Source organism: Physella acuta, unplaced genomic scaffold (assembly GCF_028476545.2).
Source record: "Physella acuta isolate Inbredline_101_S28 unplaced genomic scaffold, ASM2847654v3 ptg001494l, whole genome shotgun sequence".
Classification (NCBI taxonomy): domain Eukaryota; kingdom Metazoa; phylum Mollusca; class Gastropoda; family Physidae; genus Physella; species Physella acuta.
Window position 1 is genome coordinate 118049 of NW_026733009.1, and position 24596 is coordinate 142644.

At 37.0% G+C, this 24596-nt stretch overlaps 1 protein-coding gene across 3 annotated transcripts; it reads left to right on the top strand.

Moving 5' to 3' along the window:
• Positions 1-697: 697 nt before the first annotated feature.
• On the top strand, positions 698-22907 carry LOC131928378 (circadian locomoter output cycles protein kaput). 3 transcript variants are annotated; one of them, XR_009383770.1, is made up of 18 exons: positions 698-933; positions 3165-3221; positions 3610-3758; positions 3978-4069; positions 4173-4262; positions 4388-4472; positions 5961-6080; positions 10812-10995; positions 11140-11246; positions 12263-12410; positions 12559-12782; positions 13063-13256; positions 13783-13914; positions 14555-14638; positions 15004-15244; positions 15353-15523; positions 19789-22496; positions 22798-22907. XR_009383770.1 is itself a non-coding variant. In XM_059284386.1 (17 exons), the coding sequence occupies exons 1-17, from the start codon at positions 878-880 to the stop codon at positions 19971-19973; spliced, it is 2319 nt and encodes a 772-aa protein (XP_059140369.1). In that variant the 5' UTR covers positions 698-877; the 3' UTR covers positions 19974-22907. The 3 variants fall into 3 exon arrangements, 2 of the variants coding, with proteins under 2 accessions (XP_059140369.1, XP_059140370.1); XM_059284386.1 differs by having other exon boundaries at positions 19789-22907; XM_059284387.1 differs by lacking the exon at positions 698-933 and adding an exon at positions 2893-2998 and having other exon boundaries at positions 19789-22907.
• Positions 22908-24596: the final 1689 nt, after the last annotated feature.

The window sequence follows — 24596 nt, forward strand, 5'->3', positions numbered from 1 at the left end:
CAAGCAAGTTTCGCCAATTAAAGACAATGTTGCAAGTTGCCCAGATGAACTGCAGATGGGGGTCATTGAGTTGCAAGCAAATGACCTACTTAGAGATAAGTTCAAACAAGGGTGGGGGGGGGGGGGTTATAAGGAAGACTTTCCTAATATTACAACTTTTGCATCAAGGTACCTTTCAAATTTTGCAACAACATACATGTATGAACAAACATTTTCAATAATGAAATACGTGAAAAACAATTTGAGAACAAACTTGGACCTCGAGTGTGTTGTCGGACCCAAACAGTGTTTCTTTCTGACTTTTTTCTCAGCGTGGGCGGGGGGGGGGGGGGGGGGGGGGAGAAGGGACTGACGACTACGACATTTGAAATTTGTATACATTTTATATTTTATATTTAAATTATATTTCGTTGGGGGGAGGGGGGGGGCGGTAGACTTTCTTCAGGGGGGGGGCTGGAAAAAAACTCTGGCCCCCGAAATGATATTTGATAGTTAATGCGGCCCTCAGACTAAAAAGTTTGGAGACCCCTGATCTAGAATCTAGACCTAATCTCCAACGGTTGATTTATACAATGAATCAATAGTATTTGAACAAACGATATGCCAGGGGAGGGAAGCTAAATATTCTCAAACAAACGTTATTTTGTAGTGCTCTACCATGAGACTTCTGTCATTTTTCTCCGTTTTTCATTGGTTACGTTAGCAAGAAAATTATCTGGAACAATATGGTGGCTCTGACTACAAGTCAAACAACTACATCAAGATTTACGATAAAAACAATATTCTCTCTGTTTTGTTTTCTCTGATTAAATTACACTGTTAAAAATGATGTGGAAAATACCTTTCGGATAAATACTGTAGATCTATCATCTTGGCAATGAATTACGGGAAAAAAATTGTTTTATTTCGACCTTCTAGTCGTAGTATTGAAAGGTACGCTGCAAAAAAAAAAAGTGATTGATTAGGCTTAGAATCTAGATTCTAGATCTAGACTAGATCTAGATCTAGACTAGATCTAGATCTAGAAGAATCTAGTCTAGATCTGGATCTAGTGTTGAATGTAAATTTTAGTAAATTTAGAATATGGTAAAACTCCATTTTAGCGTATTTTATTAGCACCTTCACATTCACCTCCAGTTGAGCGTATTTTATTAGGATTAGGCCAGATCTAGATCTAGATACAGCCGGAAAAAGATATGCATGCGCAATGGAAACTACAACTTGCCTTCGCGGCATGCATGTGTTTACAACCCTAACCCTAGCCATAACCCTAGCTCACCTATTAATAATTAATGGTTACTGCGCATGCGCAGAACTATCTTTTGCCTACCAGGTGGAGACGCTGGGGCGAAAAATCTTTTTCTGAGTAGTCACTTCAATTTTATTATAAACACAACAGCAACACACAAGAACGTTAGGCAAACTGGTAATCTATCGTTTTAGGTGTTCGAATCGACTGTTGCCGCAAACAAATGTATTGTTACAAAGAAATTTTGTATTATAGGTCTAACTGCTGTCTACAATTTATTTTTCATTGTATAAATATCAATTTTGTTAATTTTCAAAAATGTTTATAATTAAAATTACTTAAGCTCAGAAAAAATGACACTTTTTAATGGTTTATTTATAAAGAGATTGAAAGGTATTGGATTTCACATTATCAAGGTGGCTGATAACATCAACTCACAGTGACCCCAAGCACATTTATTATATTTCTATTTCTCAGGCCATGATCTATGCTAAAGTTTTTACGTGCATTGCCTTTGACCCCTAAAACAGTTTTATTATTCCCACACCCATTAGGAAACATATGCAGGGCGACAGTGTTTAAAATTTTAAATATAGATCTAGATATAGATTTAATAAAATAGTATGGTTTAAAATAATATTCTCTTTATGAACGCATTGTCTCTCGTCGACAGAGACAAAATTATCTCTCGCTGACCAGAAAATTTGAGCTGGTGATTGTAGGAACATTGATGTTATGATTTTTTTATAAAAATAAACCGGGAGTGATCTCCCCTAAAGTTTCTCGAATATTCTTATATAACTTGGAATGTAGACATGATTTTTAATTACTTAAACTTTTAAAAATAGAATAGAATCTCATAGAAAAAAACATTGCGCACCAAACAAACGCCGAAACAAAATGTGCATAATAGTGCGCAATATTAATTTTTTTATTAGTACTTTATAAATTTACTTGCGTTTTCTGAGAAATCGGAAATAGCATAAATTAGTACTTCCAGTCAACGAAAATTACTCAAAATTTGATAGAAGTTAGAGAATTAGATCTATTACTTACATGTGAAATTTCATTTATCTATCTGAAATAGTACTCAAGTTATAGGCTTTTGAAAAATTCAAAGTAGAAAAAGTACCACTTCCGGTTATCGAAAATCGCTAAAAAGTTGATACGGATCTATGATTTTGATAAAATACTTATATATGAAATTTCATCAACCTAGCTGTAACGGTACTCAAGTTATCGTGTTTACACACAGACACACACACAGACAGACAGACAGACATACGGACAAGATTGCAAAATTATGTTTTTCCGTATCAGTGAGGTGTAAATCTCGATTTTTTTTTTTTGCACGATTACAAGACTTTCTCTATACTTCGTATATACGAGAAAGTAAAAATCTAAACTAAATCAAGAAGAATTTATTTTTAAAAAGAACAACGTACAACACTTGTGAGATATCTAGATCTACTTGTTTAGTTTATAACTTTTCTTCTCACACATCTGGTGAGAAAAAAAACTCCAAAAGCATGAAACAAAATAAATGTCTAGCAAATTGTGTCTTGCTATTTACTAGTACCCAGTAGGTCTCACATTTTTGTCTCGCTATTTACCCCCTCCCCCCAGGATCACACATTGTCACAATATCAGAGGCGTAGCGAAGGCGGGGTGGGGGGTACGGACTGCACCGGGTGACACCATTTAATAGGGAGGTGACACCACGGCAGAATATAGCAAAATGTACAGAAGGTAGATTTACATTTTAATTCTCATTTGAAATATTTAAAGAGTTGTGTAACAGCAAAAATGGATTCAACTACACAGGTGGTAGCCTAATTAAAATTAAATAATTACACAATTTTAAACTAGTTAAAAGTTTCTACAAGTCAAGTTAATGAATGACATTTTTTTGTAGCGAAAGTGTCTTGAGCTTTGATGATCTTGAGGATGATGAAAAAGATAATGTTAAACGGTAAGTAGAAAACATTAATATTAATTATCAAGCAAAGCATATTAGTAGATCTGATTAATGTAAAATATCAGAAGTACACATTCTTCAAATTACCTTTATTGCCAGTTGCCTGAATAAATGATATTAAAAAAATATTAATTCAACATGTTATGTTGGTAGCCAAAATTGGTTGATTGACTTAGTAATGAGTACACAAATACTCAAAAGCTACTCATAGTGTTAAGACACACATGACATATTATCACGTTAAAAATTGTCATATTACAAGAGCGACCTGTGGTCAGTAGCACACGCCTAATGGTCTTTGCACGTCGTCAGTTTGGTTTAACTTCTCTTACACGAAGTAGTAATAAGATACAATAAGAGTTTTGATTTCATGATTTTCCAGCAAGACCAGAAATCTGAGTGAAAAGAAAAGGAGGGACCAGTTCAATGTCCTCATCAATGAGCTTTGTTCTATGGTGGCTGCCAACTGCAAAAAGATGGACAAATCCTCTGTGCTCAAGTCAGCCATACAGTTCCTACGCAACCATCAAGGTTATACCCAATAGCTTATACAATGCCTTCATCTCTTCTCATTTCAGCAATGTTAAGTGTCTGGTTTAGGTCGTGACAGTGATTCACAAGTCTGATGGTGCACACATTGTGTTGTTACAATATATATTAGAATTTTGTGTGTTGTTCATCAAGTTTTGTTATATTCGGACACAATGGATAATGTATGAAATCCCCACTGAAGATATTGCTTTGTTTCAGAATTTTCTGTGCAGTCTGCTGCTTATGAAATCAAGGAAGATTGGAAACCAACCTTTTTATGTAATGAAGAATTTGCTCAACTGATGTTAGAGGTAAGACTGTCTGATGAGCCAACAGACTGAAGGGGCTAGTTTGATGTTCCCCATCCATTTGATATAAGCAGCCTGTTGAAATATGTCAACACTTTATTCCCAGGCTGTTGACAGTTTTCTGGTGGTCTTCACACAGCAGGGGAAAGTCGTGTTTACATCTGACAGTGTCACCTCTTTGCTAGGTCATCTACCTGTAAGTAGTGAAATGTCCCTGCTGGGTCCCTTACTCACTGTTTGTATTTGGTCATCCACACAATGTCTGTATTATGTCACTCACCTTGTATGTATTAGGTCACTCACACAATGTCTAATTTTCAGAGTGATTTGATTAACAACTCCCTGTATGACTTGATGCATGAAGATGACAGAATCAAGTTGTTTAACTTACTGTCTAAACAACAAAGTAAGCTCCTTTTTTAATTCAACTCTATGTACTGATACAATAAGAAAGTATGTTCCACTCTTTGTATGATCAGATACAACAAAAAAGATTCACTCTTTGGTTTAACTGTATGGTATGATACAACAACACTCTTTGATTCAACTGTTATCTATTGACAAGACTTGTTAGTGTAGGACTTTTGACAAGACTTGTTACTGTAAGACTATTGACAAGACTTGTTACTGTAGGACTATTGACAAGACTTGTTAGTGTAGGATGATTGACAAGACTTTTTAGTGTAGGACTATTGACAAGACTTGTTAGTGTAGGACTATTGACAAGACTTGTTACTGTAGCACTATTGACAAGACTTGTTAGTGTAGGACTATTGACAAGACTTGTTAGTGTAGGACTATTGACAAGACTTGTTACTGTAGCACTATTGACAACAGACAAGACTTGTTACTGTAGCACTATTGACAAGACTTGTTACTGTAGCACTATTGACAAGACTTGTTACTGTAGCACTATTGACAAGACTTGTTACTGTAGCACTATTGACAAGACTTGTTAGTGTAGGATGATTGACAAGACTTTTTAGTGTAGGACTATTGACAAGACTTGTTAGTGTAGGACTATTGACAAGACTTGTTACTGTAGGACTATTGACAAGACTTGTTAGTGTAGGACTATTGACAAGACTTGTTACTGTAGGACTATTGACAAGACTTGTTACTGTAGGACTATTGTCAAGACTTGTTACTGTAGGACTATTGACAAGACTTGTTAGTGTAGGACTTTTGACAAGACTTGTTACTGTAAGACTATTGACAAGACTTGTTACTGTAGGACTATTGACAAGACTTGTTAGTGTAGGATGATTGACAAGACTTTTTAGTGTAGGACTATTGACAAGACTTGTTAGTGTAGGACTATTGACAAGACTTGTTACTGTAGCACTATTGACAAGACTTGTTAGTGTAGGACTATTGACAAGACTTGTTAGTGTAGGACTATTGACAAGACTTGTTACTGTAGCACTATTGACAACAGACAAGACTTGTTACTGTAGCACTATTGACAAGACTTGTTACTGTAGCACTATTGACAAGACTTGTTACTGTAGCACTATTGACAAGACTTGTTACTGTAGCACTATTGACAAGACTTGTTAGTGTAGGATGATTGACAAGACTTTTTAGTGTAGGACTATTGACAAGACTTGTTAGTGTAGGACTATTGACAAGACTTGTTACTGTAGGACTATTGACAAGACTTGTTAGTGTAGGACTATTGACAAGACTTGTTACTGTAGGACTATTGACAAGACTTGTTACTGTAGGACTATTGTCAAGACTTGTTACTGTAGGACTATTGACAAGACTTGTTAGTGTAGGACTATAGACAAGACTTGTTACTGTAGGACTATTGTCAAGACTTGTTACTGTAGGACTATTGACAAGACTTGTTACTGTAGGACTATTGACAAGCTGCTCCCATCTGTTGCAGGTGAGGATACAATAGCTTTTACCTGCCACCTGAGACGAGGAACCATAGACCCAACTGAGTCGGTCACGTATGAATATGTCAAAGTGTGTGGAACATCCCAGTACATTGGGGATGTAGAAGGTAGATCCATAAGTCATTTTTGAATTTATTGGCTTAACAAAAACTTGAAAGTCAACATAAAATTTATGTTAACCCTTGTTTTAAAATAACTTAATAAAAATGATAGACATGAGACCATTATTAAAGACAACTTAAGACATGGGTGGTGAACACAAGGGGACGGGATATGTTACTATGTACAAACAACATTCACCCCTTTCATTCCCTTCACTCATTCACTATATTCTGAGGAAAATATGCTTCTTTTGGACAAATTAATGATAAGAATTATTTTTGATGAGTTCTTATTCAGTCCATTTTCTACAAAAATTAGGGATTGACTGCTGAATGACTTTTGGCAGCATAAATAAATGTTATGCATGAGGTTTTACTAAAAAAAAAATTCTGTAAAATACAAAATAGCCAACAGGAAAACTACAAGAAGTAAATACAATGTAAAATGGCAATTCTAGCGATATCACAACCTATATTTACGATTTAAAACTTGGATTCTGAAAAACAAATAAAATAGAGACAATATCTAAAGCTGGGAGCTTCGATTTGGTTTGGCAGGCTGGCGGGCCGACCGCTGAGAGCATCATTAAGGTCTTTAAGAGTTATATTAATTTAAAAATAACCTTCCCTCTTGTTCACCCCATTTGTTAATTAGCCTTCCATTGAAGCATGAACTGAGAGTTATTTCAATTGCCAGATGAGAGTATGCTGTGTGATGACTACATTGGAATAGACATGCCATTTGTTAATTAGCCTTCCATTGAAGCATGAACTGAGAGTTATTTTAATTGCCAGATGAGAGTATGCTGTGTGATGACTACATTGGAATAGACATGCCATTTGTTAATTAGCCTTCCATTGAAGCATGAACTGAGAGTTATTTCAATTGCCAGATGAGAGTATGCTGTGTGATGACTACATTGGAATAGACATGCCATTTGTTAATTAGCCTTCCATTGAAGCATGAACTGAGAGTTATTTCAATTGCCAGATGAGAGTATGCTGTGTGATGACTACATTGGAATAGACATGCCATTTGTTAATTAGCCTTCCATTGAAGCATGAACTGAGAGTTATTTCAATTGCCAGATGAGAGTATGCTGTGTGATGACTACATTGGAATAGACATGCCATTTGTTAATTAGCCTTCCATTGAAGCATGAGTAGCTAGGCCAATGCCGCTGCCGAGAAAATCGGACAAATCGGCTTTTCCCTACCCCCTGCATGTTTAACTCTGTTTTTTGCATGCTTTTATTGTTTTTATTTTAACATGTTATACATCATTCTGTTCGTAATTGAATAACCTTTTTAACTGTATTAGTTTGATTTCTGTATTATTTCAGACGTTGAAGAAATCGCCGATTAAATCGCATTTTTTACCCTCCGCGGCGACGTGCCGATAAGGGGGGAGGCTTTTTCACCTTTTTAAAAGGGGGGTGTTACTTGGAGTCTATAGACTCTGTGAGTTTTCGTACTACAACTGTGAAACTTGGTAGAAGAATAGATTAAATGTACACGTATAACGCTCAGGGTTCTTGGTTAAAATATGTTAAATACTTTCGGAGATATCGGACCGCAAAGTTAAACTAAGTTATTTGAGCTATTTATGGACCGATTTTTTATTTGAACCCTGAGCTGTATTCTTGAAATCTCGACGTTTATTAATATGTATCATATGTCCTATAAGGCCCTATAATAAGGACGTCTATAGACTTTGAAATGGACCGAAAATATAAACACGACGCGCCGACCGCTGTTCGACTGAACCGCCCTGCTGTGCTTCGAATCGCCGTCTTTAACCTGATGACGCGTTACAAAATTTGTATACACGTATCGAGTTTACGTACTACAACAGTTAAATTTGGCAGACGAATACATTAAATGTAGACGTATAACGCTCAGGGTTCGTGGTCAAAATAAGTTAAATACTTTTGGAGATATCGGACCGCAAAGTTGAACCAAGTTTCCCGGTCTATTATTGGACATATTTTACATTTGAACCCTGAGCTGTATTTCCGAAATCTCGACGTTTATTTAAATGTATAACATGTATTATAGCGCCTCGTAATAAAGCCGTCCATACATTTTAAAACCGAACGAAAATAAAAATTAACGCGTCGGCCGCCGTCCGACTGAATCGCTCTGCTGTGGTGATCTACACATCGTGTGGCACAGCCGAGTGTGTGGTCACGTGACGCTAGGCGCTTGATCCGATTGGATGATACTATAAACAATGTCTAAAGATAGATACATGTGTTCCCGTGTTTGACTCGACGGCTATTGCTACTTTATATTTATAAGCACACAGACATGTTGCATAACTTTGTCTTAACCCATTGAAACGTCAAACAAAAGTTTTGTTAGTATTTACGGCTGAGGACTAATCGTCAAAATTAATCTTCTTTAGAAATTAATCCGAATAGCTTCGGCCCGATCAAACAATGCTGTGATGTGATTCGTGTAACGTTTCATAATTGTGTACATTACTTTTTCGTAAAATTGGCTTTAAAAAATAAATTAAATTATATCCGGGGCTCTTTTCTACAAATTTTAATACCACTAACAACGTGGGGGTTACTAGCTTGCCAAATCGACCAAAATGGGGTGGGGTGGATGGGGCTAGCCACTGACCATCCTACACCGTATGTAACATCCATAGCCTCACCCCGCCCCCACTAGTCCGTGACGCGACAAGCCGACGAGCATCGCTTTTGATGTTGTATAACACCCGTACGGTACCCGAGCGGCTCGCGGTGGTTTCATACCCCACCACCCTCCCCCTTCACTTTGTGGAGTTGATGTTACTAACCCTAGGGCATAGATCAGGAAATCTTGCCAGACTTTTGTCTCTAAAATTACATAATATTCGTCTGACACGTTCATCGGGTTGGCCGACTAGCCTATCCAGCGGTAGTGTTTACGTAATAGGGCAATAAAATTCGTTGGTCAGAAGACCTGGTTACCCACATGTCTGATTGAACTAAATCTAGGCAAAAGCTGGTGGTGGTACACGTGTCTGTGTATAGCCAAACACGGCAATCTTACACAATTTCTAGAATCTACTAGATCTACACACTCAAGCACTCAAACACGTGCTTTTTTCTTAAGAAAGTTGTTAATTGTAAAAGGCCTACTGGTAGGCTTACAAAATACATAAACCTACTTACTACTAGCCTAATCATTGAGCATAAATATAAATTTATGTTATATATCTATAACTTACACTATACTTTGTGCAAGTTTTTAAACAAAATATTTTCCTCCCAAGTTTATTTTATTGACATTGTAAAAATGATTAACTTTAATATGGGTAATAATATTACGTAATTACAATAAAGCACACTCTTATTCTGATCAGACACATTTGTAACAAGGCTAATTCTTTAGCAAAAAGGATTAAGATATTTAAAATAACAAGAAATATAATTATAATGAGATAGGCTTATATTTTTGGAATAGAGTAGGCCTATGGTATTGCACATAAATTACATAACATCTTTTAAGAAGTTACATAATCACAAATTTACTATAGCATTCTTGTCTTTGTATTGAAAAACTTGATTAGTTATATTTTCTTCTAGTAGGCTATTAACTTGAAGTTTACTGACAATAAGCAAAAGTGATTTTAAAACAAATTCATGGTATATTTTGAGCAAAGGGTGGGATTACATAACCTTAACATTTGATAGTTATGTAACAATGTTGGACCATTTTAAATCTACCATTATCTTGAGCTTATACAAATGTCATATTTTAGATTAAAACAGCGTTACATTTAAAAGAATGACTTCTTATCACATTGATTATTAGATGTTTAAAAAAATTGAAAGGGGGATATTACATAATCTATGAGATTAGTAGGTTGAGTAATCGAATGACACTTTTTAAAATAGCATCATTGGATTCAGCATACAAAAATCTATAAAATGTCTTAAAATTACATCAATTGATAAAGTATTCTGGCTTTTATACCACTTTTAGTGAAAAACGCTTAAAAATTTGGTCCATACCCTCCCAGTATTTTTCCTCTTTCAGGGTCTACCCCGGTTGTCTGAAAAAACTGCTGTTTTTTAATGACTAAAAAAATCATAACTTTTTTGTTTATGGTCAGATTTTGAAAATTCAAACTGATCTGTAATCAGATTGACAGCCCCTATCCAAATATGTAACTATTATATTGTTTTACTGAAATTAAATTTTTGCATTGGCCTAGCTAGTTCTGAACTGAGAGTTATTTCAATTGCCAGATGAGAGTATGCTGTGTGATGACTACATTGGAATAGACATGCCATTTGTTAATTAGCCTTCCATTGAAGCATGAACTGAGAGTTATTTCAATTGCCAGATGAGAGTATGCTGTGTGATGACTACATTGGAATAGACATGCCATTTGTTAATTAGCCTTCCATTGAAGCATGAACTGAGAGTTATTTCAATTGCCAGATGAGAGTATGCTGTGTGATGACTACATTGGAATAGACATGCCATTTGTTAATTAGCCTTCCATTGAAGCATGAACTGAGAGTTATTTCAATTGCCAGATGAGAGTATGCTGTGTGATGACTACATTGGAATAGACATGCCATTTGTTAATTAGCCTTCCATTGAAGCATGAACTGAGAGTTATTTCAATTGCCAGATGAGAGTATGCTGTGTGATGACTACATTGGAATAGACATGCCATTTGTTAATTAGCCTTCCATTGAAGCATGAACTGAGAGTTATTTCAATTGCCAGATGAGAGTATGCTGTGTGATGACTACATTGGAATAGACATGCCAGAACAAGCCCTGTGCTTCTGCTGTACTGTCCGCCTGCAGACCTCCCACATCATCAGAGAGATGTCTGGTGTTGATGAAGCTACAAGTGAATTTACTTCTCGACATTCATTAGAGTGGAAGTTTCTATTTCTTGATCACAGGTCTTTTTCTTTTCAGTGTCTTAGGACTTAACTGGATATGTTGTAATAGATTTAACTGGCTATATTGCAATATAACTTACCTGGACATGTGAGTTATCTAACTTTTGTTATGTTATCATCTAACTTATGAATGTTCTCTTTCAGAGCCCCACCCATCATTGGCTACTTGCCCTTTGAAGTGCTGGGTACATCAGGCTATGACTACTACCATCCAGATGACCTTGAGGTTGTTTCAACATGTCATGAACAATGTGAGTCCTTAATGGTTTGTGGATAAATGTCCTCTGGCCTCGGATGTAATGTCGGATTGTAACATTACATGACAGGACTATAGGCACACTATGCACCTTATCACAGGAATCTGCTTTATCCATTTGACAAAAATTTTCCGACCCATGCAAAATCGATATTTTTCCCCCAACCTACCTTTTTCAAAGAAAATCAGAAATCTTCTTCGTCAATCTACTTTTCTGTTAAACTAAAAAAAAAGATGTATTTGAAGACCTATTTTATGAAACCAAAATGTGCTGATACTAGAGTTTGTGGAAAATCTAGTAATGTGAGTTTTAGATCTCAAAAAGTGGTTTAAATAAAAGTCTGGAACTTAATTTTAGAACTAAAACACAGAGGTGCGTATTTTTGAACGAACAAAAAGTCTATTGGATTAACTCCAATTGTTTTCTCCCACGTAAGAAGGATCGCATGGGTCTACACTGCATCACCTGAATGTTGACGTAGTTATAATGTCGTGGGGGGTGTTAGTCTACAGCATGTCAACTTATTGTGACCCTGTGAATGTGCTATTAATTTTTATATATTGTTATTTGTTGAAAGTATGATCGCACATGGACACTGTATAGGCCTACCACCCGACATTATCCACTATTTTTTTTATCCAGTTATTCAGAGGTTGCAGGTAGTCAGAAAAAAATATTTTTTATTGTATGGAGAGCTGGGTGGGGCTGTAGACCAAACTTTTTGTGCTTTGTCTATCTGGCTATTAATGATATAGGTAGAGGGTAAAATTCCGTTAGTTAATGTGACGTTATTTATTAACGTCTGCCAGTCTATCATAGACCCAATGCAATAAAAATAACTATTCTAGTGTAACTCTAGAATTATACTAGTGTAACTCTAGCAGAGATGTAACTTTTCCATTGTTACGGAATGGCTTTTTCTATTAATTTTAAACTGACTGTAAGTCTCCAATCTAACTCAAGTTGTATAAGAAACATCCCACACTTAGCTTTAACAATGTTATTGACAGTGATGCTGCTGGGGAAAGGAACGTCCAAGTTTTACAGATTTTTGACCAAAGGCCAGCAATGGATTTGGCTACAGACCCGTTACTTTATAACCTACCACCAGTGGAGCTCTAAACCTGAGTTTATTGTCTGCACCAACACTGTTGTAGGGTAAGTTGATCTTTTCATTTTCCTCTAGATATAAAGTTGATCTTTTCATTTTCCTCTAGATATAAAGTTGATCTTTTCATTTTCCTTTAGTTATAAAGTGGATGTTCTCATTTTCCTCTAGATATAAAGATGATGTTCTTTTTTCTAGATATAGCAGTGTAAGAAAGCAGCTACGCCAGGATATGGGATATGTTGAAGTGGATCAGGCGTCAAATGTCAACACTCATGCATCCAATGTCAATAATCAGACATCAAATGCCAACACTGAGAGCACTGCCACAGTGCAGGAGACTCAGCAGGAAGCTCATGTGACATCTGTCAGCCAGTCAGATAAAGTTGCCAGCATTGTACAGTCGCCTGATGTTGCTTCAAGTTAGTTATTTAAATATAAACCAGTTTTTATTTCCATTGATGTGTCAGTTAACTTTTGACTTATATTGATGTGTCAATTAACCTTTGACTTCTATTGATGTGTCAGTTAACCTGTGACTTCCATTGATGTGTCAGTTAACCTGTGACTTCCATTGATGTGTCAGTTAACCTGTGACTTCCATTGATGTGTCAGTTAACCTGTGACTTCCATTGATGTGTCAGTTAACCTGTGACTTCCATTGATGTGTCAGTTAACCTGTGACTTCCATTGATGTGTCAGGTCAGCATTCAGACAGTGAGTGCCCCCAACAGCCCCACTCCACCAAAAGAGAGAGCTGTACACGTGTCAACAGCCAGCTCCAGTCCCTGCTACAGCTCCACCTCCAGCGTTCAGGCCAGGCTAGCATCTCTACTACAGCAGCCTTGACCCACTCACAGGGCACCACACTGGCCTCATCCTCTGCCCAAACTAAGGTTAGCTCTTTTTTATATAGGTGATGGGGTAAAGTATGACTGGAGGATGGTATGACTGAAGTAAGGTATGACTGGAGGATGGTATGACTGGAGTAAGGTATGACTGAAGTAAGGTATGACTGAAGTAAGGTATGACTAGAGGATGGTATGACTGGAGGATGGTATGACTGGAGGATGGTATGACTGGAGGATGGTATGACTGAAGTAAGGTATGACTGAAGTAAGGTATGACTGGAGGATGGTATGACTGAAGTAAGGTATGACTGAAGTAAGGTATGACTGAAGTAAGGTATGACTGAAGTAAGGTATGACTGAAGTAAGGTATGACTGGAGGATGGTATGACTGAAGTAAGGTATGACTGAAGTAAGGTATGACTGAAGTATGGTATGACTGAAGTAAGGTATGACTGAAGTAAGGTATGACTGAAGTAAGGTATGACTGGAGTATGGTATGACTGAAGTAAGGTATGACTGAAGTAAGGTATGACTGAAGTAAGGTATGACTGAGCCTGTAATATTTGTACAGGTCAGCAGCAGCTGCAAGTCCACCGTGCCCAGCCCTGTCCAGCAAGTGAGTGTCGGACATGCCATGGCTAGTGTTGTTCCTGTCATGGCTGCCATCTCTACTAGTCTGGTCACTATGACACCCAGCCACAGGGTAGGAAAAACATTTTTTCATTGATGTAACATTTTTTCATTGCTTTAAGATTTAAAAAAAATAATATGTCTATTCCTATTTCTCTTCATGTGTCAGCATTTTTTTATCATTGTGTCAACACATCTTGTCAATGTGTCAACACATCTTGTCATTGTGTCAACACATGTTGTCAATGTGTCAAGACATTTTGTCATTGTATCAAGATATTTTGTCATTGTGTCAATACATTGTATCAGCACATTTTGTTTTTATGTCAGCATAATTTGTCATTGTGTCAACACATTGTATCAGCACATTTTGTTTTTATGTCAGCATAATTTGTCATTGTGTCAACACATTGTATCAGCACATTTTGTTTTTATGTCAGCATAATTTGTCATTGTGTCAACACATTTTATCAGCACATTTTGTTTTTATGTCAGCATAATTTGTCATTGTGTCAACACATTTTATCAGCACATTTTGTTTTTATGTCAGCATAATTTGTCATTGTGTCAACACATTTTATCAGCACATTTTGTTTTTATGTCAGCATAATTTGTCAATGTGTCAACACATTGTATCCGCACATTTTGTTTTTATGTCAGCATAATTTGTCATTGTCAACTCATTTGTCATGGGTGTAATATTTGCTTTTCAGCTACAGAGTTCAGCCCCGTCAAGTTGTCAGACATCAGCTGTTGTGTCATCTCCTCTCACCTCTGTGTCTCGTTCTGACCAATCAGTGAGTCCTATTTGTTCTGACCAATCAGTGAGTCCTATTTGTTCTGACCAATCAGTGAGTCCTATTTGTTCTGACCAATCAGTGAGTCCTTTTTGTTCTGACCAATCAGTGAGTCCTATTTGTTCTGACCAATCAGTGAGTCCTATTTGTTCTGACCAATCAGTGAGTCCTATTTGTTCTGACCAATCAGTGAGTCCTATTTGTTCTGACCAATCAGTGAGTCCTATTTGTTCTGACCAATCAGTGAGTCCTATTTGTTCTGACCAATCAGTGAGTCCTATTTGTTCTGACCAATCAGTGAGTCCTATTTGTTCTGACCAAATTATGTTTATATTCCCTGCTTAAGTCCCAAATATTCTTGTCAGTACCAGACAGGCCTGATCCTAACACCAGCTCAACAGCTGCTGCACGAGCAGTTGGTCCACAAGTCTGAGCAGCTCCAGAGTGCCATACAGAGGCAACAGGAGGAGCTCCGCCTCATCAAAGAACAGCTGGCATATGCCCAAAATACCAGCCAGATGACCACTCACAGGCAGCAAACACACCATCACCAACAGCAGCAACTGCAGCCACAACAGCAACAGTATATTCTACAGCAACAGCTTGGTAAGTCTGCATGAAAAACAGATGGTGTTTATGGAGTATTGGTTTGTGGCTTACATAGTGGACACCCACTTACTTGAAATGCACCGTTGCATTGTGTTTTTAAATCAGGGCTATCCCAACAGCCAATGCTATTGGCCCCTACAAGTACATCCAGTCAACTGGCTATGATGGGGACCAGTGCCAACCATATTTTCTTGTCACCTGTGAGAGGCATGGATACACACCACCAACAGGTGCAACAGTTTCAGCAACAGCAGCTGCTGCTACAGCAGGATGCAGGTAACTTACTGGTTTGCCTTTACTAAAGATAGATCACACTTTGTATTCCCATGTCAGCGTTATCTAAGTTTCCTCTTTTAACTTTTTCTGTTTCAGTAAAATAGTCTGGCTAAAAAAAATCTCTATTTTTTCTGTAAGAATAATCAGGGTTCCCACAGAGCCAGGAAATTGGGAAAAAATCTGGGAATTTTAAGATAAAATTTCCCGGAAAAGAATTTTCCGGCAGGGAAAACAGTTGAATAGTTGGGAAATCTTCATAATAGCCAGGAATTTTTTTTCATTCCCCAAATATGGTGAGATTTGGACTAGCCTATTTAGCCTTATGTAGTCTGTCCAGTTCTCAGCCTTATGTAGTCTGTCCAGTTCTCAGCCTTATGTAGTCTGTCCAGTTCTCAGCCTTATGTAGTCTGTCCAGTTCTCAGCCTTATGTAGTCTGTCCAGTTCTCAGCCTTATGTAGTCTGTCCAGTTCTCAGCCTTATGTAGTCTGTCCAGTTCTCAGCCTTATGTAGTCTGTCCAGTTCTCAGCCTTATGTAGTCTGTCCAGTTCTCAGCCTTATGTAGTCTGTCCAGTTCTCAGCCTTATGTAGTCTGTCCAGTTCTCAGCCTTATGTAGTCTGTCCAGTTCTCAGCCTTATGTAGTCTGTCCAGTTCTGGTTGTTTAGAGTCAAGCTGTACAAAACTAGTCTCACTGTATTATTGCCTTGCTAAAAAAAATTTTTTTTTTTTCAGTTAGAGTAACATTGTCTGTCCACTGTCACACTTTTCCCAAAATGTCGTATAAAATTGAAAAATGTATTTGAAGACTATTTTAAGTATGAAACAGAAATGTGCCAATGCATGCCTAGCTGTCGTTCAATTACTTAACACAACTTTACAAACATTAGCTACAGGAACCACCATAAGGTCCACGACAAAATCCAGAAAAACACTTGCCTGAATGCTGTTTGCCTGAAGGCCGTTTTCCCGAATGGACACTTACCCGAATGGACAATTGCGCAAATGGGACATGATTGGACACTTGAGCAAATGGACATTTGCACAAATGGACACTTGCAAAAATGGACACTTGCACAAATGGACACTTGCACAAATGGACACTTGCACAAATGGACACTTGCACAAATGGACACTTGCACAAATGGACACTTGCACAAATGGACACTTGCAAAAATGGACACTTGCACAAATGGACACTTGCACAAATGGACACTTGCACAAATGGACACTTGCACAAATGGACACTTGCACAAATGGACACTTGCACAAATGGACACTTGCACAAATGACACTTGCACAAATGGACACTTGCACAAATGGACACTTGCACAAATGACACTTGCACAAATGGACACTTGCACAAATGGACACTTGCACAAATGGACACTTGCACAAATGGACACTTGCACAAATGGACACTTGCACAAATGACACTTGCACAAATGGACACTTGCACAAATGGACACTTGCACAAATGGACACTTGCACAAATGACACTTGCACAAATGGACACTTGCACAAATGGACACTTGCACAAATGGACACTTGCACAAATGACACTTGCACAAATGGACACTTGCACAAATGGACACTTGCACAAATGGACACTTGCACAAATGGACACTTGCACAAATGGACACTTGCACAAATGGACATTTGCACAAATGGACACTTGCACAAATGGACACTTGCACAAATGGACACTTGCACAAATGACACTTGCACAAATGGACACTTGCCTGAATGGGAAAACGTCCGCCTCCTGTCACCATAACTCACACCTCACCCACTCCCACGGTTGCTCTGATGGTGAGGTCTTCAATAACACATGACCATACCATCACAGTTATGTTCAGCTTGTCTCAGTTCTTAGTACTGTTATTTAATTCTTTTATTTTGATGTTGTTTTTTCCCACGTTTTCTTTAACTTGCTTTCACGTCTGTTTGTTTGTTTGTTTGTCTTTCCATCAAATCTTGCGATCGAAATTTCGGGCACTTCCCAGTTAGCTATTGCGCTGAAATTTTCAGGGAAGCTTTGTTTCCGATTACAATACAATATTCAATTATTATTATTACTAAATTGATCCATGGAAAAATTTTATTGATCATTTTAGACTCCTATTGATTTGTACAAAAAAGGGACATAACCTAGTAATTGTAATTTGATAAAAACAAGGTTTGGTACTTTCCCTCTTCTGCGATTGAGACAGAACAAGAAAGGGTCTCTCATCTTGCTAAGCAGAAAGAACGAACTGATGCTGCACTTGCGATTGAGACAGAACAAGAAAGAGTCTCTCGTCTTGCTAAGCAGAAAGAATGAACTGATGCTGCACTTGCGATTGAGACAGAACAAGAAAGGGTCTCTCGTCTTGCTAAGCAGAAAGAAAGAACTGATGCTGCTCTTGCGATTGAGACCGAAGAAGAAAGGGTCTCTCGCCAAGCAAAAGACAGAAAGCATCATGCTACTGCTCGTCAAGACAAAGAAAGGCATGAAGCAGAATTGCAACGTTGACGCACTGCTTGCGCCCAACGTTCGGCAGCAATGAAAACATTTTTCGACACAATAAACACTTGTGATATTTGTCATAAGCAGTGCTATCCTAATCAGGTGACAAAATATCACATGCTTGCTTCTAAGGGATACCTTCCCCCTGAGCTTGCGCAAAAAACTGTGCTAGAAGTTTGTCACCGATGTAACTCGCACTTGCGCAACAATAAGAAGAACATGGCTCCGTCGAAAGCCTACTGGAATAACCTTGATACTGGTGAAGTTCCCGACGTAATTGTCAATTTGAGTGAGTCTGAATACAGACTTTTACATCGTATAAATCCATACATTAAAATTATCAAGTTTAATGGCCGCTTTGGCCAATATGGATTTACGGGTCAGGCTATTCTAATTGCGTGACTTTCCCATTTCTCGCCAGCGCATTTAAGTGAATGCGAGAAGATAAAATCGATAGCAAGATTTGAATGCAAACAAACAGACAAAGACTAAAAAGTAGAATACAATTTAAAAAAACCACGTTTTCTGATTGAACTAAAAAGTAGAAAATAAATGCTATATAAATGCAATATAAATGAAAAACGTGGGGCGCCGAAGTAAAAGTTTTTTATCGGTCATTGTTAATATAAGATGTAAAAGTTATATTACTATTGATTAGATAATACTATTGAGTTTTATTAGGGAGCTTGTAGAGAGTCAACAGTATTAGAAACTGTAAGAAAATCACGGCGCCCCACGTTTTTCATTTTTTGTCATAATGTGCACGCAGTTTGCGATCGCTTATAGTAGAGTGATCGCTTGCATTATTGTGATGTATAGCATTTATTTTCTACTTTTTAGTTCAATCAGAAAACGTGGGTTTTTAAACTTTTTTTAATGATAATTATTGAAATTTCTATAAGCTAGTCTACGGTTCGACATCTGTACAGAAATGTGAAATGGCTGTAGTCAGATAAATGTGGTGTAAGATAAGCTACGAACACTAAAGTCCTACTGCCACACACATTTGGCTACTTCTATTTACAGGGATGTGACTTCCCATTTTTAGGGGAAATCCGATTTTTCTTTTTCAGCTTCAATTTACCTCCACTGATTTCATTTTCTCCTAAATTTTTCCGCCGCATTTTAGATTTTTGACGATTTTTTTTTTAGGAAGTTTTAAAAATTCGAAAACAAACCACCAAAACAACAAAGAAACTGAAATGACTTATACACAAACAGCCCACGCGCGCATTCCACATATTCCTATGAAATTCAAATTTTACTTTAATTAGGTCAAACTGACCTAAACATTAAATTGCAATTAAACAAGACTTTGTATTATTTTAGAGTAACTTAAACCTGTTTGATTAAAAATATTAGCTATATTAAACAGATAATTAGTACACTAATGTTGTGAGTATGCTTTAACTGCGTTTAAAAATATAGAGAAAACTACATTGAGGTTTTTTTTTCTATAAAAAAGTCTAATATAATTATCATGGTCTGGTCACATAATAGTCACATTTACATTACTATAAAATCTCCATGAAGTATTGTCAACTATAAAAAGAATGAATAGGAAAAAGACGCCTTAAATTGATTCTGGCCTACCCCTTTTCTATTCCTCCCCTCCTGCTTAAAAAAAACTTATTTTTTTGGTTTTTTCGGGAGGGGGGGGGATGTGGAAGGGATTCCTTACATGTAGCATTGAACTTTGTTATATTGGCGAGATTGATTGAAGGATGATTTTGAAAAGCTATCTGATGGTTTCTTGCCCAGGTCAGTCGGTGCTCCTGTCCAGTCCACAACTGATGGCCTCTAGCAACAACCACATCTTTCTGTCCCCCATCAACATGGATCTACTGGGCACCCAGCAGCAGACGCCAGCCCTACATTTCCTGGGGGTTGCATGCACCACAGCAGAAACCAGCTCCAACAACCTTGACCTCTCAGATTCTTGCTGAACTTTCTAACTTTGGTGTCCCATTTGAACAGGTTATTCATTGTTCATATCTAATTTACACTTTTTGTAGAATGACAGAGCAATGTTTGACAAAAGAAATTGTGTGTGTGTAATCTTACATTGTGTGTGTGATCGTACATTGTGTTTGTGCGAGTGCTGCTGTTGAAATGATAAAAAATCTTTTGTCATCATTCACATGACCAGCTGGCACAGGTTTCAGTTACCTGGCTAATTGTATTTAAGCTCCTGTATCACTTTTTTACTGGTGATTTATACTTCCATACATGCATCCCATTCTTTTCTTGTTTTAAAAAAATTAGACTTTGTTTTGTGCAGAAAACTTTGCTTTGTTTGAGTTAGCACAGTGTCCAAAAAACTAAATTCTTTTTGTCCCCTAAAGTTCCCTTATTTTTTCTTGTACCGAAGCTCTACTGATGGGAGAAATGTTTTAAACTTTAATTTGAAATCTAGAATATAAAACTGTCAACCTCTAATTTTGAATCCTAGATTTTAAAACTGTCAACCTCTAATTTTGAATCCTAGATTTTAAAACTGTCAACCTCTAATTTTGAATCCTAGATTTTAAAACTGTCAACCTCTAATTTTGAATCCTAGATTTTAAAACTGTCAACCTCTAATTTTGAATCCTAGATTTTAAAACTGTCAACCTCTAATTTTGAATCCTAGATTTTAAAACTGTCAACCTCTAATTTTGAATCCTAGATTTTAACACTGTCAACCTCTAATTTTGAATCCTAGATTTTAAAACTGTCAACCTCTAATTTTGAATCCTAGATTTTAACACACTAATAAAGATATCCTCTAGATGCAAGACATAATTGTGTGTTGATGTGGATGGAGGACATTTTTTGTTTTTCACCTCAGTCTGCTGAAGACATTTTTTGCTCAAGTTGTAGGGTTGTTGAGCTGAAGGTTTCTGTAGCTGTATTCAAATGTTGTTGTCATTTTTTGGTGGTTTCCTCTTGTATACAGCCTGTTTAAAATTGATGTTTTATGACCTTGACCTCTAACCCTGTTGTGTATAAATTATTTTCAGACCACTGCTGTTTGTTGTAAATATTTTCCCAAGACTATAGACTTACATTTTGACTTGGATGCTTTGTAGAAGCCTTGATTTGATATCTTGTGGTTGCTTGTATTTGTTGTCGTCTTGTATTTGTTGGTGTCTTGTATTTGTTGATGTCTTGTATTTGATGGTGTCTTGTATTTGATGGTGTCTTGTATTTGTTGATGTCTTGTATTTGATGGTGTCTTGTATTTGTTGGTGTCTTGTATTTGATGATGTCTTGTATTTGATGGTGTCTTGTATTTGTTGGTGTCTTGTATTTGATGGTGTCTTGTATTTGTTGATGTCTTGTATTTGTTGGTGTCTTGTATTTGATGGTGTCTTGTATTTGATGGTGTCTTGTATTTGTTGGTGTCTTGTGATTATAGCTGTAATTCACTCTACAACTAACACTAGACCAGTTAACTTCTGTACATTCATCCAAAAACCTTCAAGTTAAGTATAATTTTTTTTAGCTGGAAGGGGTGAAGAGGCCTGCTTGTAAAAATACAATATAATTGTATACAAATTAATACACATTGTATTTTCAGGAATACAATATTTAAAAGACCAAACTTTTATAACTGCCTTTAAATTTAAACAAAATTGTAGGAAAGGTTTTTTTTTATTTGGCGTACATAAATGATATAAATGTTAGCTTGGATAGTTGTTACTGCTTTTCCACTAAGCAATTCTATTTTATACACCCCCCCCACACACACACACACATATATATATATATATATATATATATATATATATATATATATATATATAAAATATATCTGTGTTTTGCATATAAATTCCATCATAGGGAGCTCTATTTGTAGTTATGCATACTATTAATACTATCATGAAGTTTTTTTATGTCTGAAGAAAATTCATTTTTTATTGTTGATGATTTCCGATATTGGATTGTTTTTATTGATCGTTGTGATATTTTATTTTGGTGTTGTGATATTGGATGTTATTTTTATTGATGTGTTGTGATAAATACTTTTGTTTGGTGTTTGAACATTTTTGCTGTAGCAAGAGCTATCTGATGAGTGATGTGAATGGGCCAGTTCTCAACTGGCTGGGACCACACACACACACATTTCTTGTATACAAATGTGCAATAAAAAACTGGCAGCTAAGTGTTGCTGGTTAACTTAAAAATGAAAGTAAAAGCTAAGCTAGACTTGTATCATGTGCTGTAAATAAAAATACTCGTACAGGGTCTGTTTTCACTTAGCATGTGAGCTCCTATCATAACCTACCTTTGATTGCTGTTCATTTGTTTGACATTTTGATGTATGAGCTGCTTATTTGGATGGAGGAGAATGAAAACTTGTAGGTCCACTGGGCTGACAGAGGAATACTAGTGTAAAGCTGCTTTCATGCCCCCACCTCTTGTGCTCTGATGTGAAGATATGAAGAATAACTAGGTTTTGAACTAGGCTTGAACAGTGCACAGAAGTTTGTTTGTGTAGCTATTGTAAGGCTTGAACAGTGCACAGAGGTTTGTTTGTGTAGCTATTGTAAGGCTTGAACAGTGCACAGAGGTTTGTTTGTGTAGCTATTGTAAGGATTGAACAGTGCACAGAGGTTTGTTTGTGTAGCTATTGTAAGGATTGAACAGTGCACAGAGGTTTGTTTGTGTAGCTATTGTAAGGCTTGAACAGTGCACAGAGGTTTGTTTGTGTAGCTATTGTAAGGCTTGAACAGTGCACAGAGGTTTGTTTGTGTAGCTATTGTAAGGCTTGAACAGTGCACAGAGGTTTGTTTGTGTAGCTATTGTAAGGATTGAACATTCCACTTGTATTGTATCACTGTTGTACAAGATGGCTGTTCATGCATATTTGAATAAAGCCTAGGCCTTATCTCTAACACTGTCTTGCCTTGGTTCTACTTCTCTGACATGTGTGTGTGGAGCTCTGGTACATCAGGATGTGTACAGCACATCAAAGCTGTGTACATCAGGATGTGTACAGCACATCAAAGCTGTGTACATCAGGATGTGTTTTGAAATTTTACCAACACTTGAGAACATTAAAAAACTATTTTTGTAATGGTAAGAAAATAATGAGCAGTGAGGAGTCAAATAACAGCTAGCAAGAATACCTGCCCCAGCTTACAAGCCAAACATGTGCATTTCATCAGTGCTGTGGATATGCCTTATCTACAAGCTCAAATATTTGCCACTGGCCTGTAGTCAAGCTGCACATGATTACACAGCATGACCCACTCAGTACATGCCTATCTAATATATAAAGTTCAATTCAGTATGTTTTTAAAATGTTTGTCGTGGATTACAAAGGAATATAAGAAAACACGAAAAAAAACGATACTTCCATGAATTCAAGTGTTAGATTATTAAAGTGCTCATGGTCTGAATTTATGAGTTAAAAAATTTACGTTTTATTACTTTGTTTTGGTGTTAGGAAAAAATAATTACATAATTAGCGGGGATTCATTAAGTGTAATGTTATTGGTATTTTTGATACTGCCTTTTATTTATTCCATACACTAAACGTACTGTTTTTTTCTGATTATTTTTAATCAATAACAGTTAATAAGCCAGGTCCCTAAATGTTTTTTTTCCATTTACGGATAAGCTTGGAGTATTATAATAGTTCACTAAATTGAAACAGGCGCGTCCGCCGGCGCCCCAGCAGGGTTCGATTTGGCGCCCTGGGCCAACCTGTGAGCACTATGGTGCATAATTTCGCTTTAAACAGTGCGATAGACCAGTAGCGTAGCTAGGTCGGGTTTCACCCGGTGCAGCACTTAATGGTGTCATCGCCCAGAGGCGCAGCGACCCTTCCCGGGGACACATTTTCGATTTGCACCCCCCCCCCTCAAACCAAACTTTCGATTTCAATACCCCCCCTCCCTCAAGGTTTTCTCTCTATAGTTTGCTATTTTTTGCCTTTGTGTCACCCAGTGCGGTCCTAGCCTCCCGTGTTCGGTTTGGCGCCTGTGTTCGTTTAAGTGAGTGCAAAAGACTATGAATAAGTTGGGGTACTATAGTAATTTATTAAGCTAAACAGGCGATTCCACCGGCACCCCGGGCTAGACTGTGAGCACTTTGCATTTATGTTCGCATTAGTGTTTTCTTTGTGTTTAGGTTGCGTTTGAGTTTTGATTTGGTTCATTTTTGTTCTTTCTTTTTCGTTTGTGTTTTTTTCTTTGGGTTTGTATTTGTTTGTGGTTGGTTTTGTGTTTTTGTTTGTGTTATAGTTTGTATTTTTGTTTGCTTTTTTTGTGTTTTGGTTTGTTGTGGTTTGGGTGGGCAGTGCCGGGTATATGCTGATTAATAAACACACATGTCATGTTCCTTTACAGATAGGTTTCAGAAAGCTCTTTTATAGACACCTACACCAAACTACAAGAAGATATACAATTCTATATAATACTAGCCTTCCCGGTTTGTGTTGTGGTTCTGTTGTGTTAATGTTGTGTTTGTTTGTGTTATGTTCGCAGTTCTTTTTTTTTGGTGTGTTTTGGTTTTGGTTGGTTGTGGTTAGGGTGGGCAATGCCGGGTATATGCTGATTACAAAACACGTCATGGTCCTT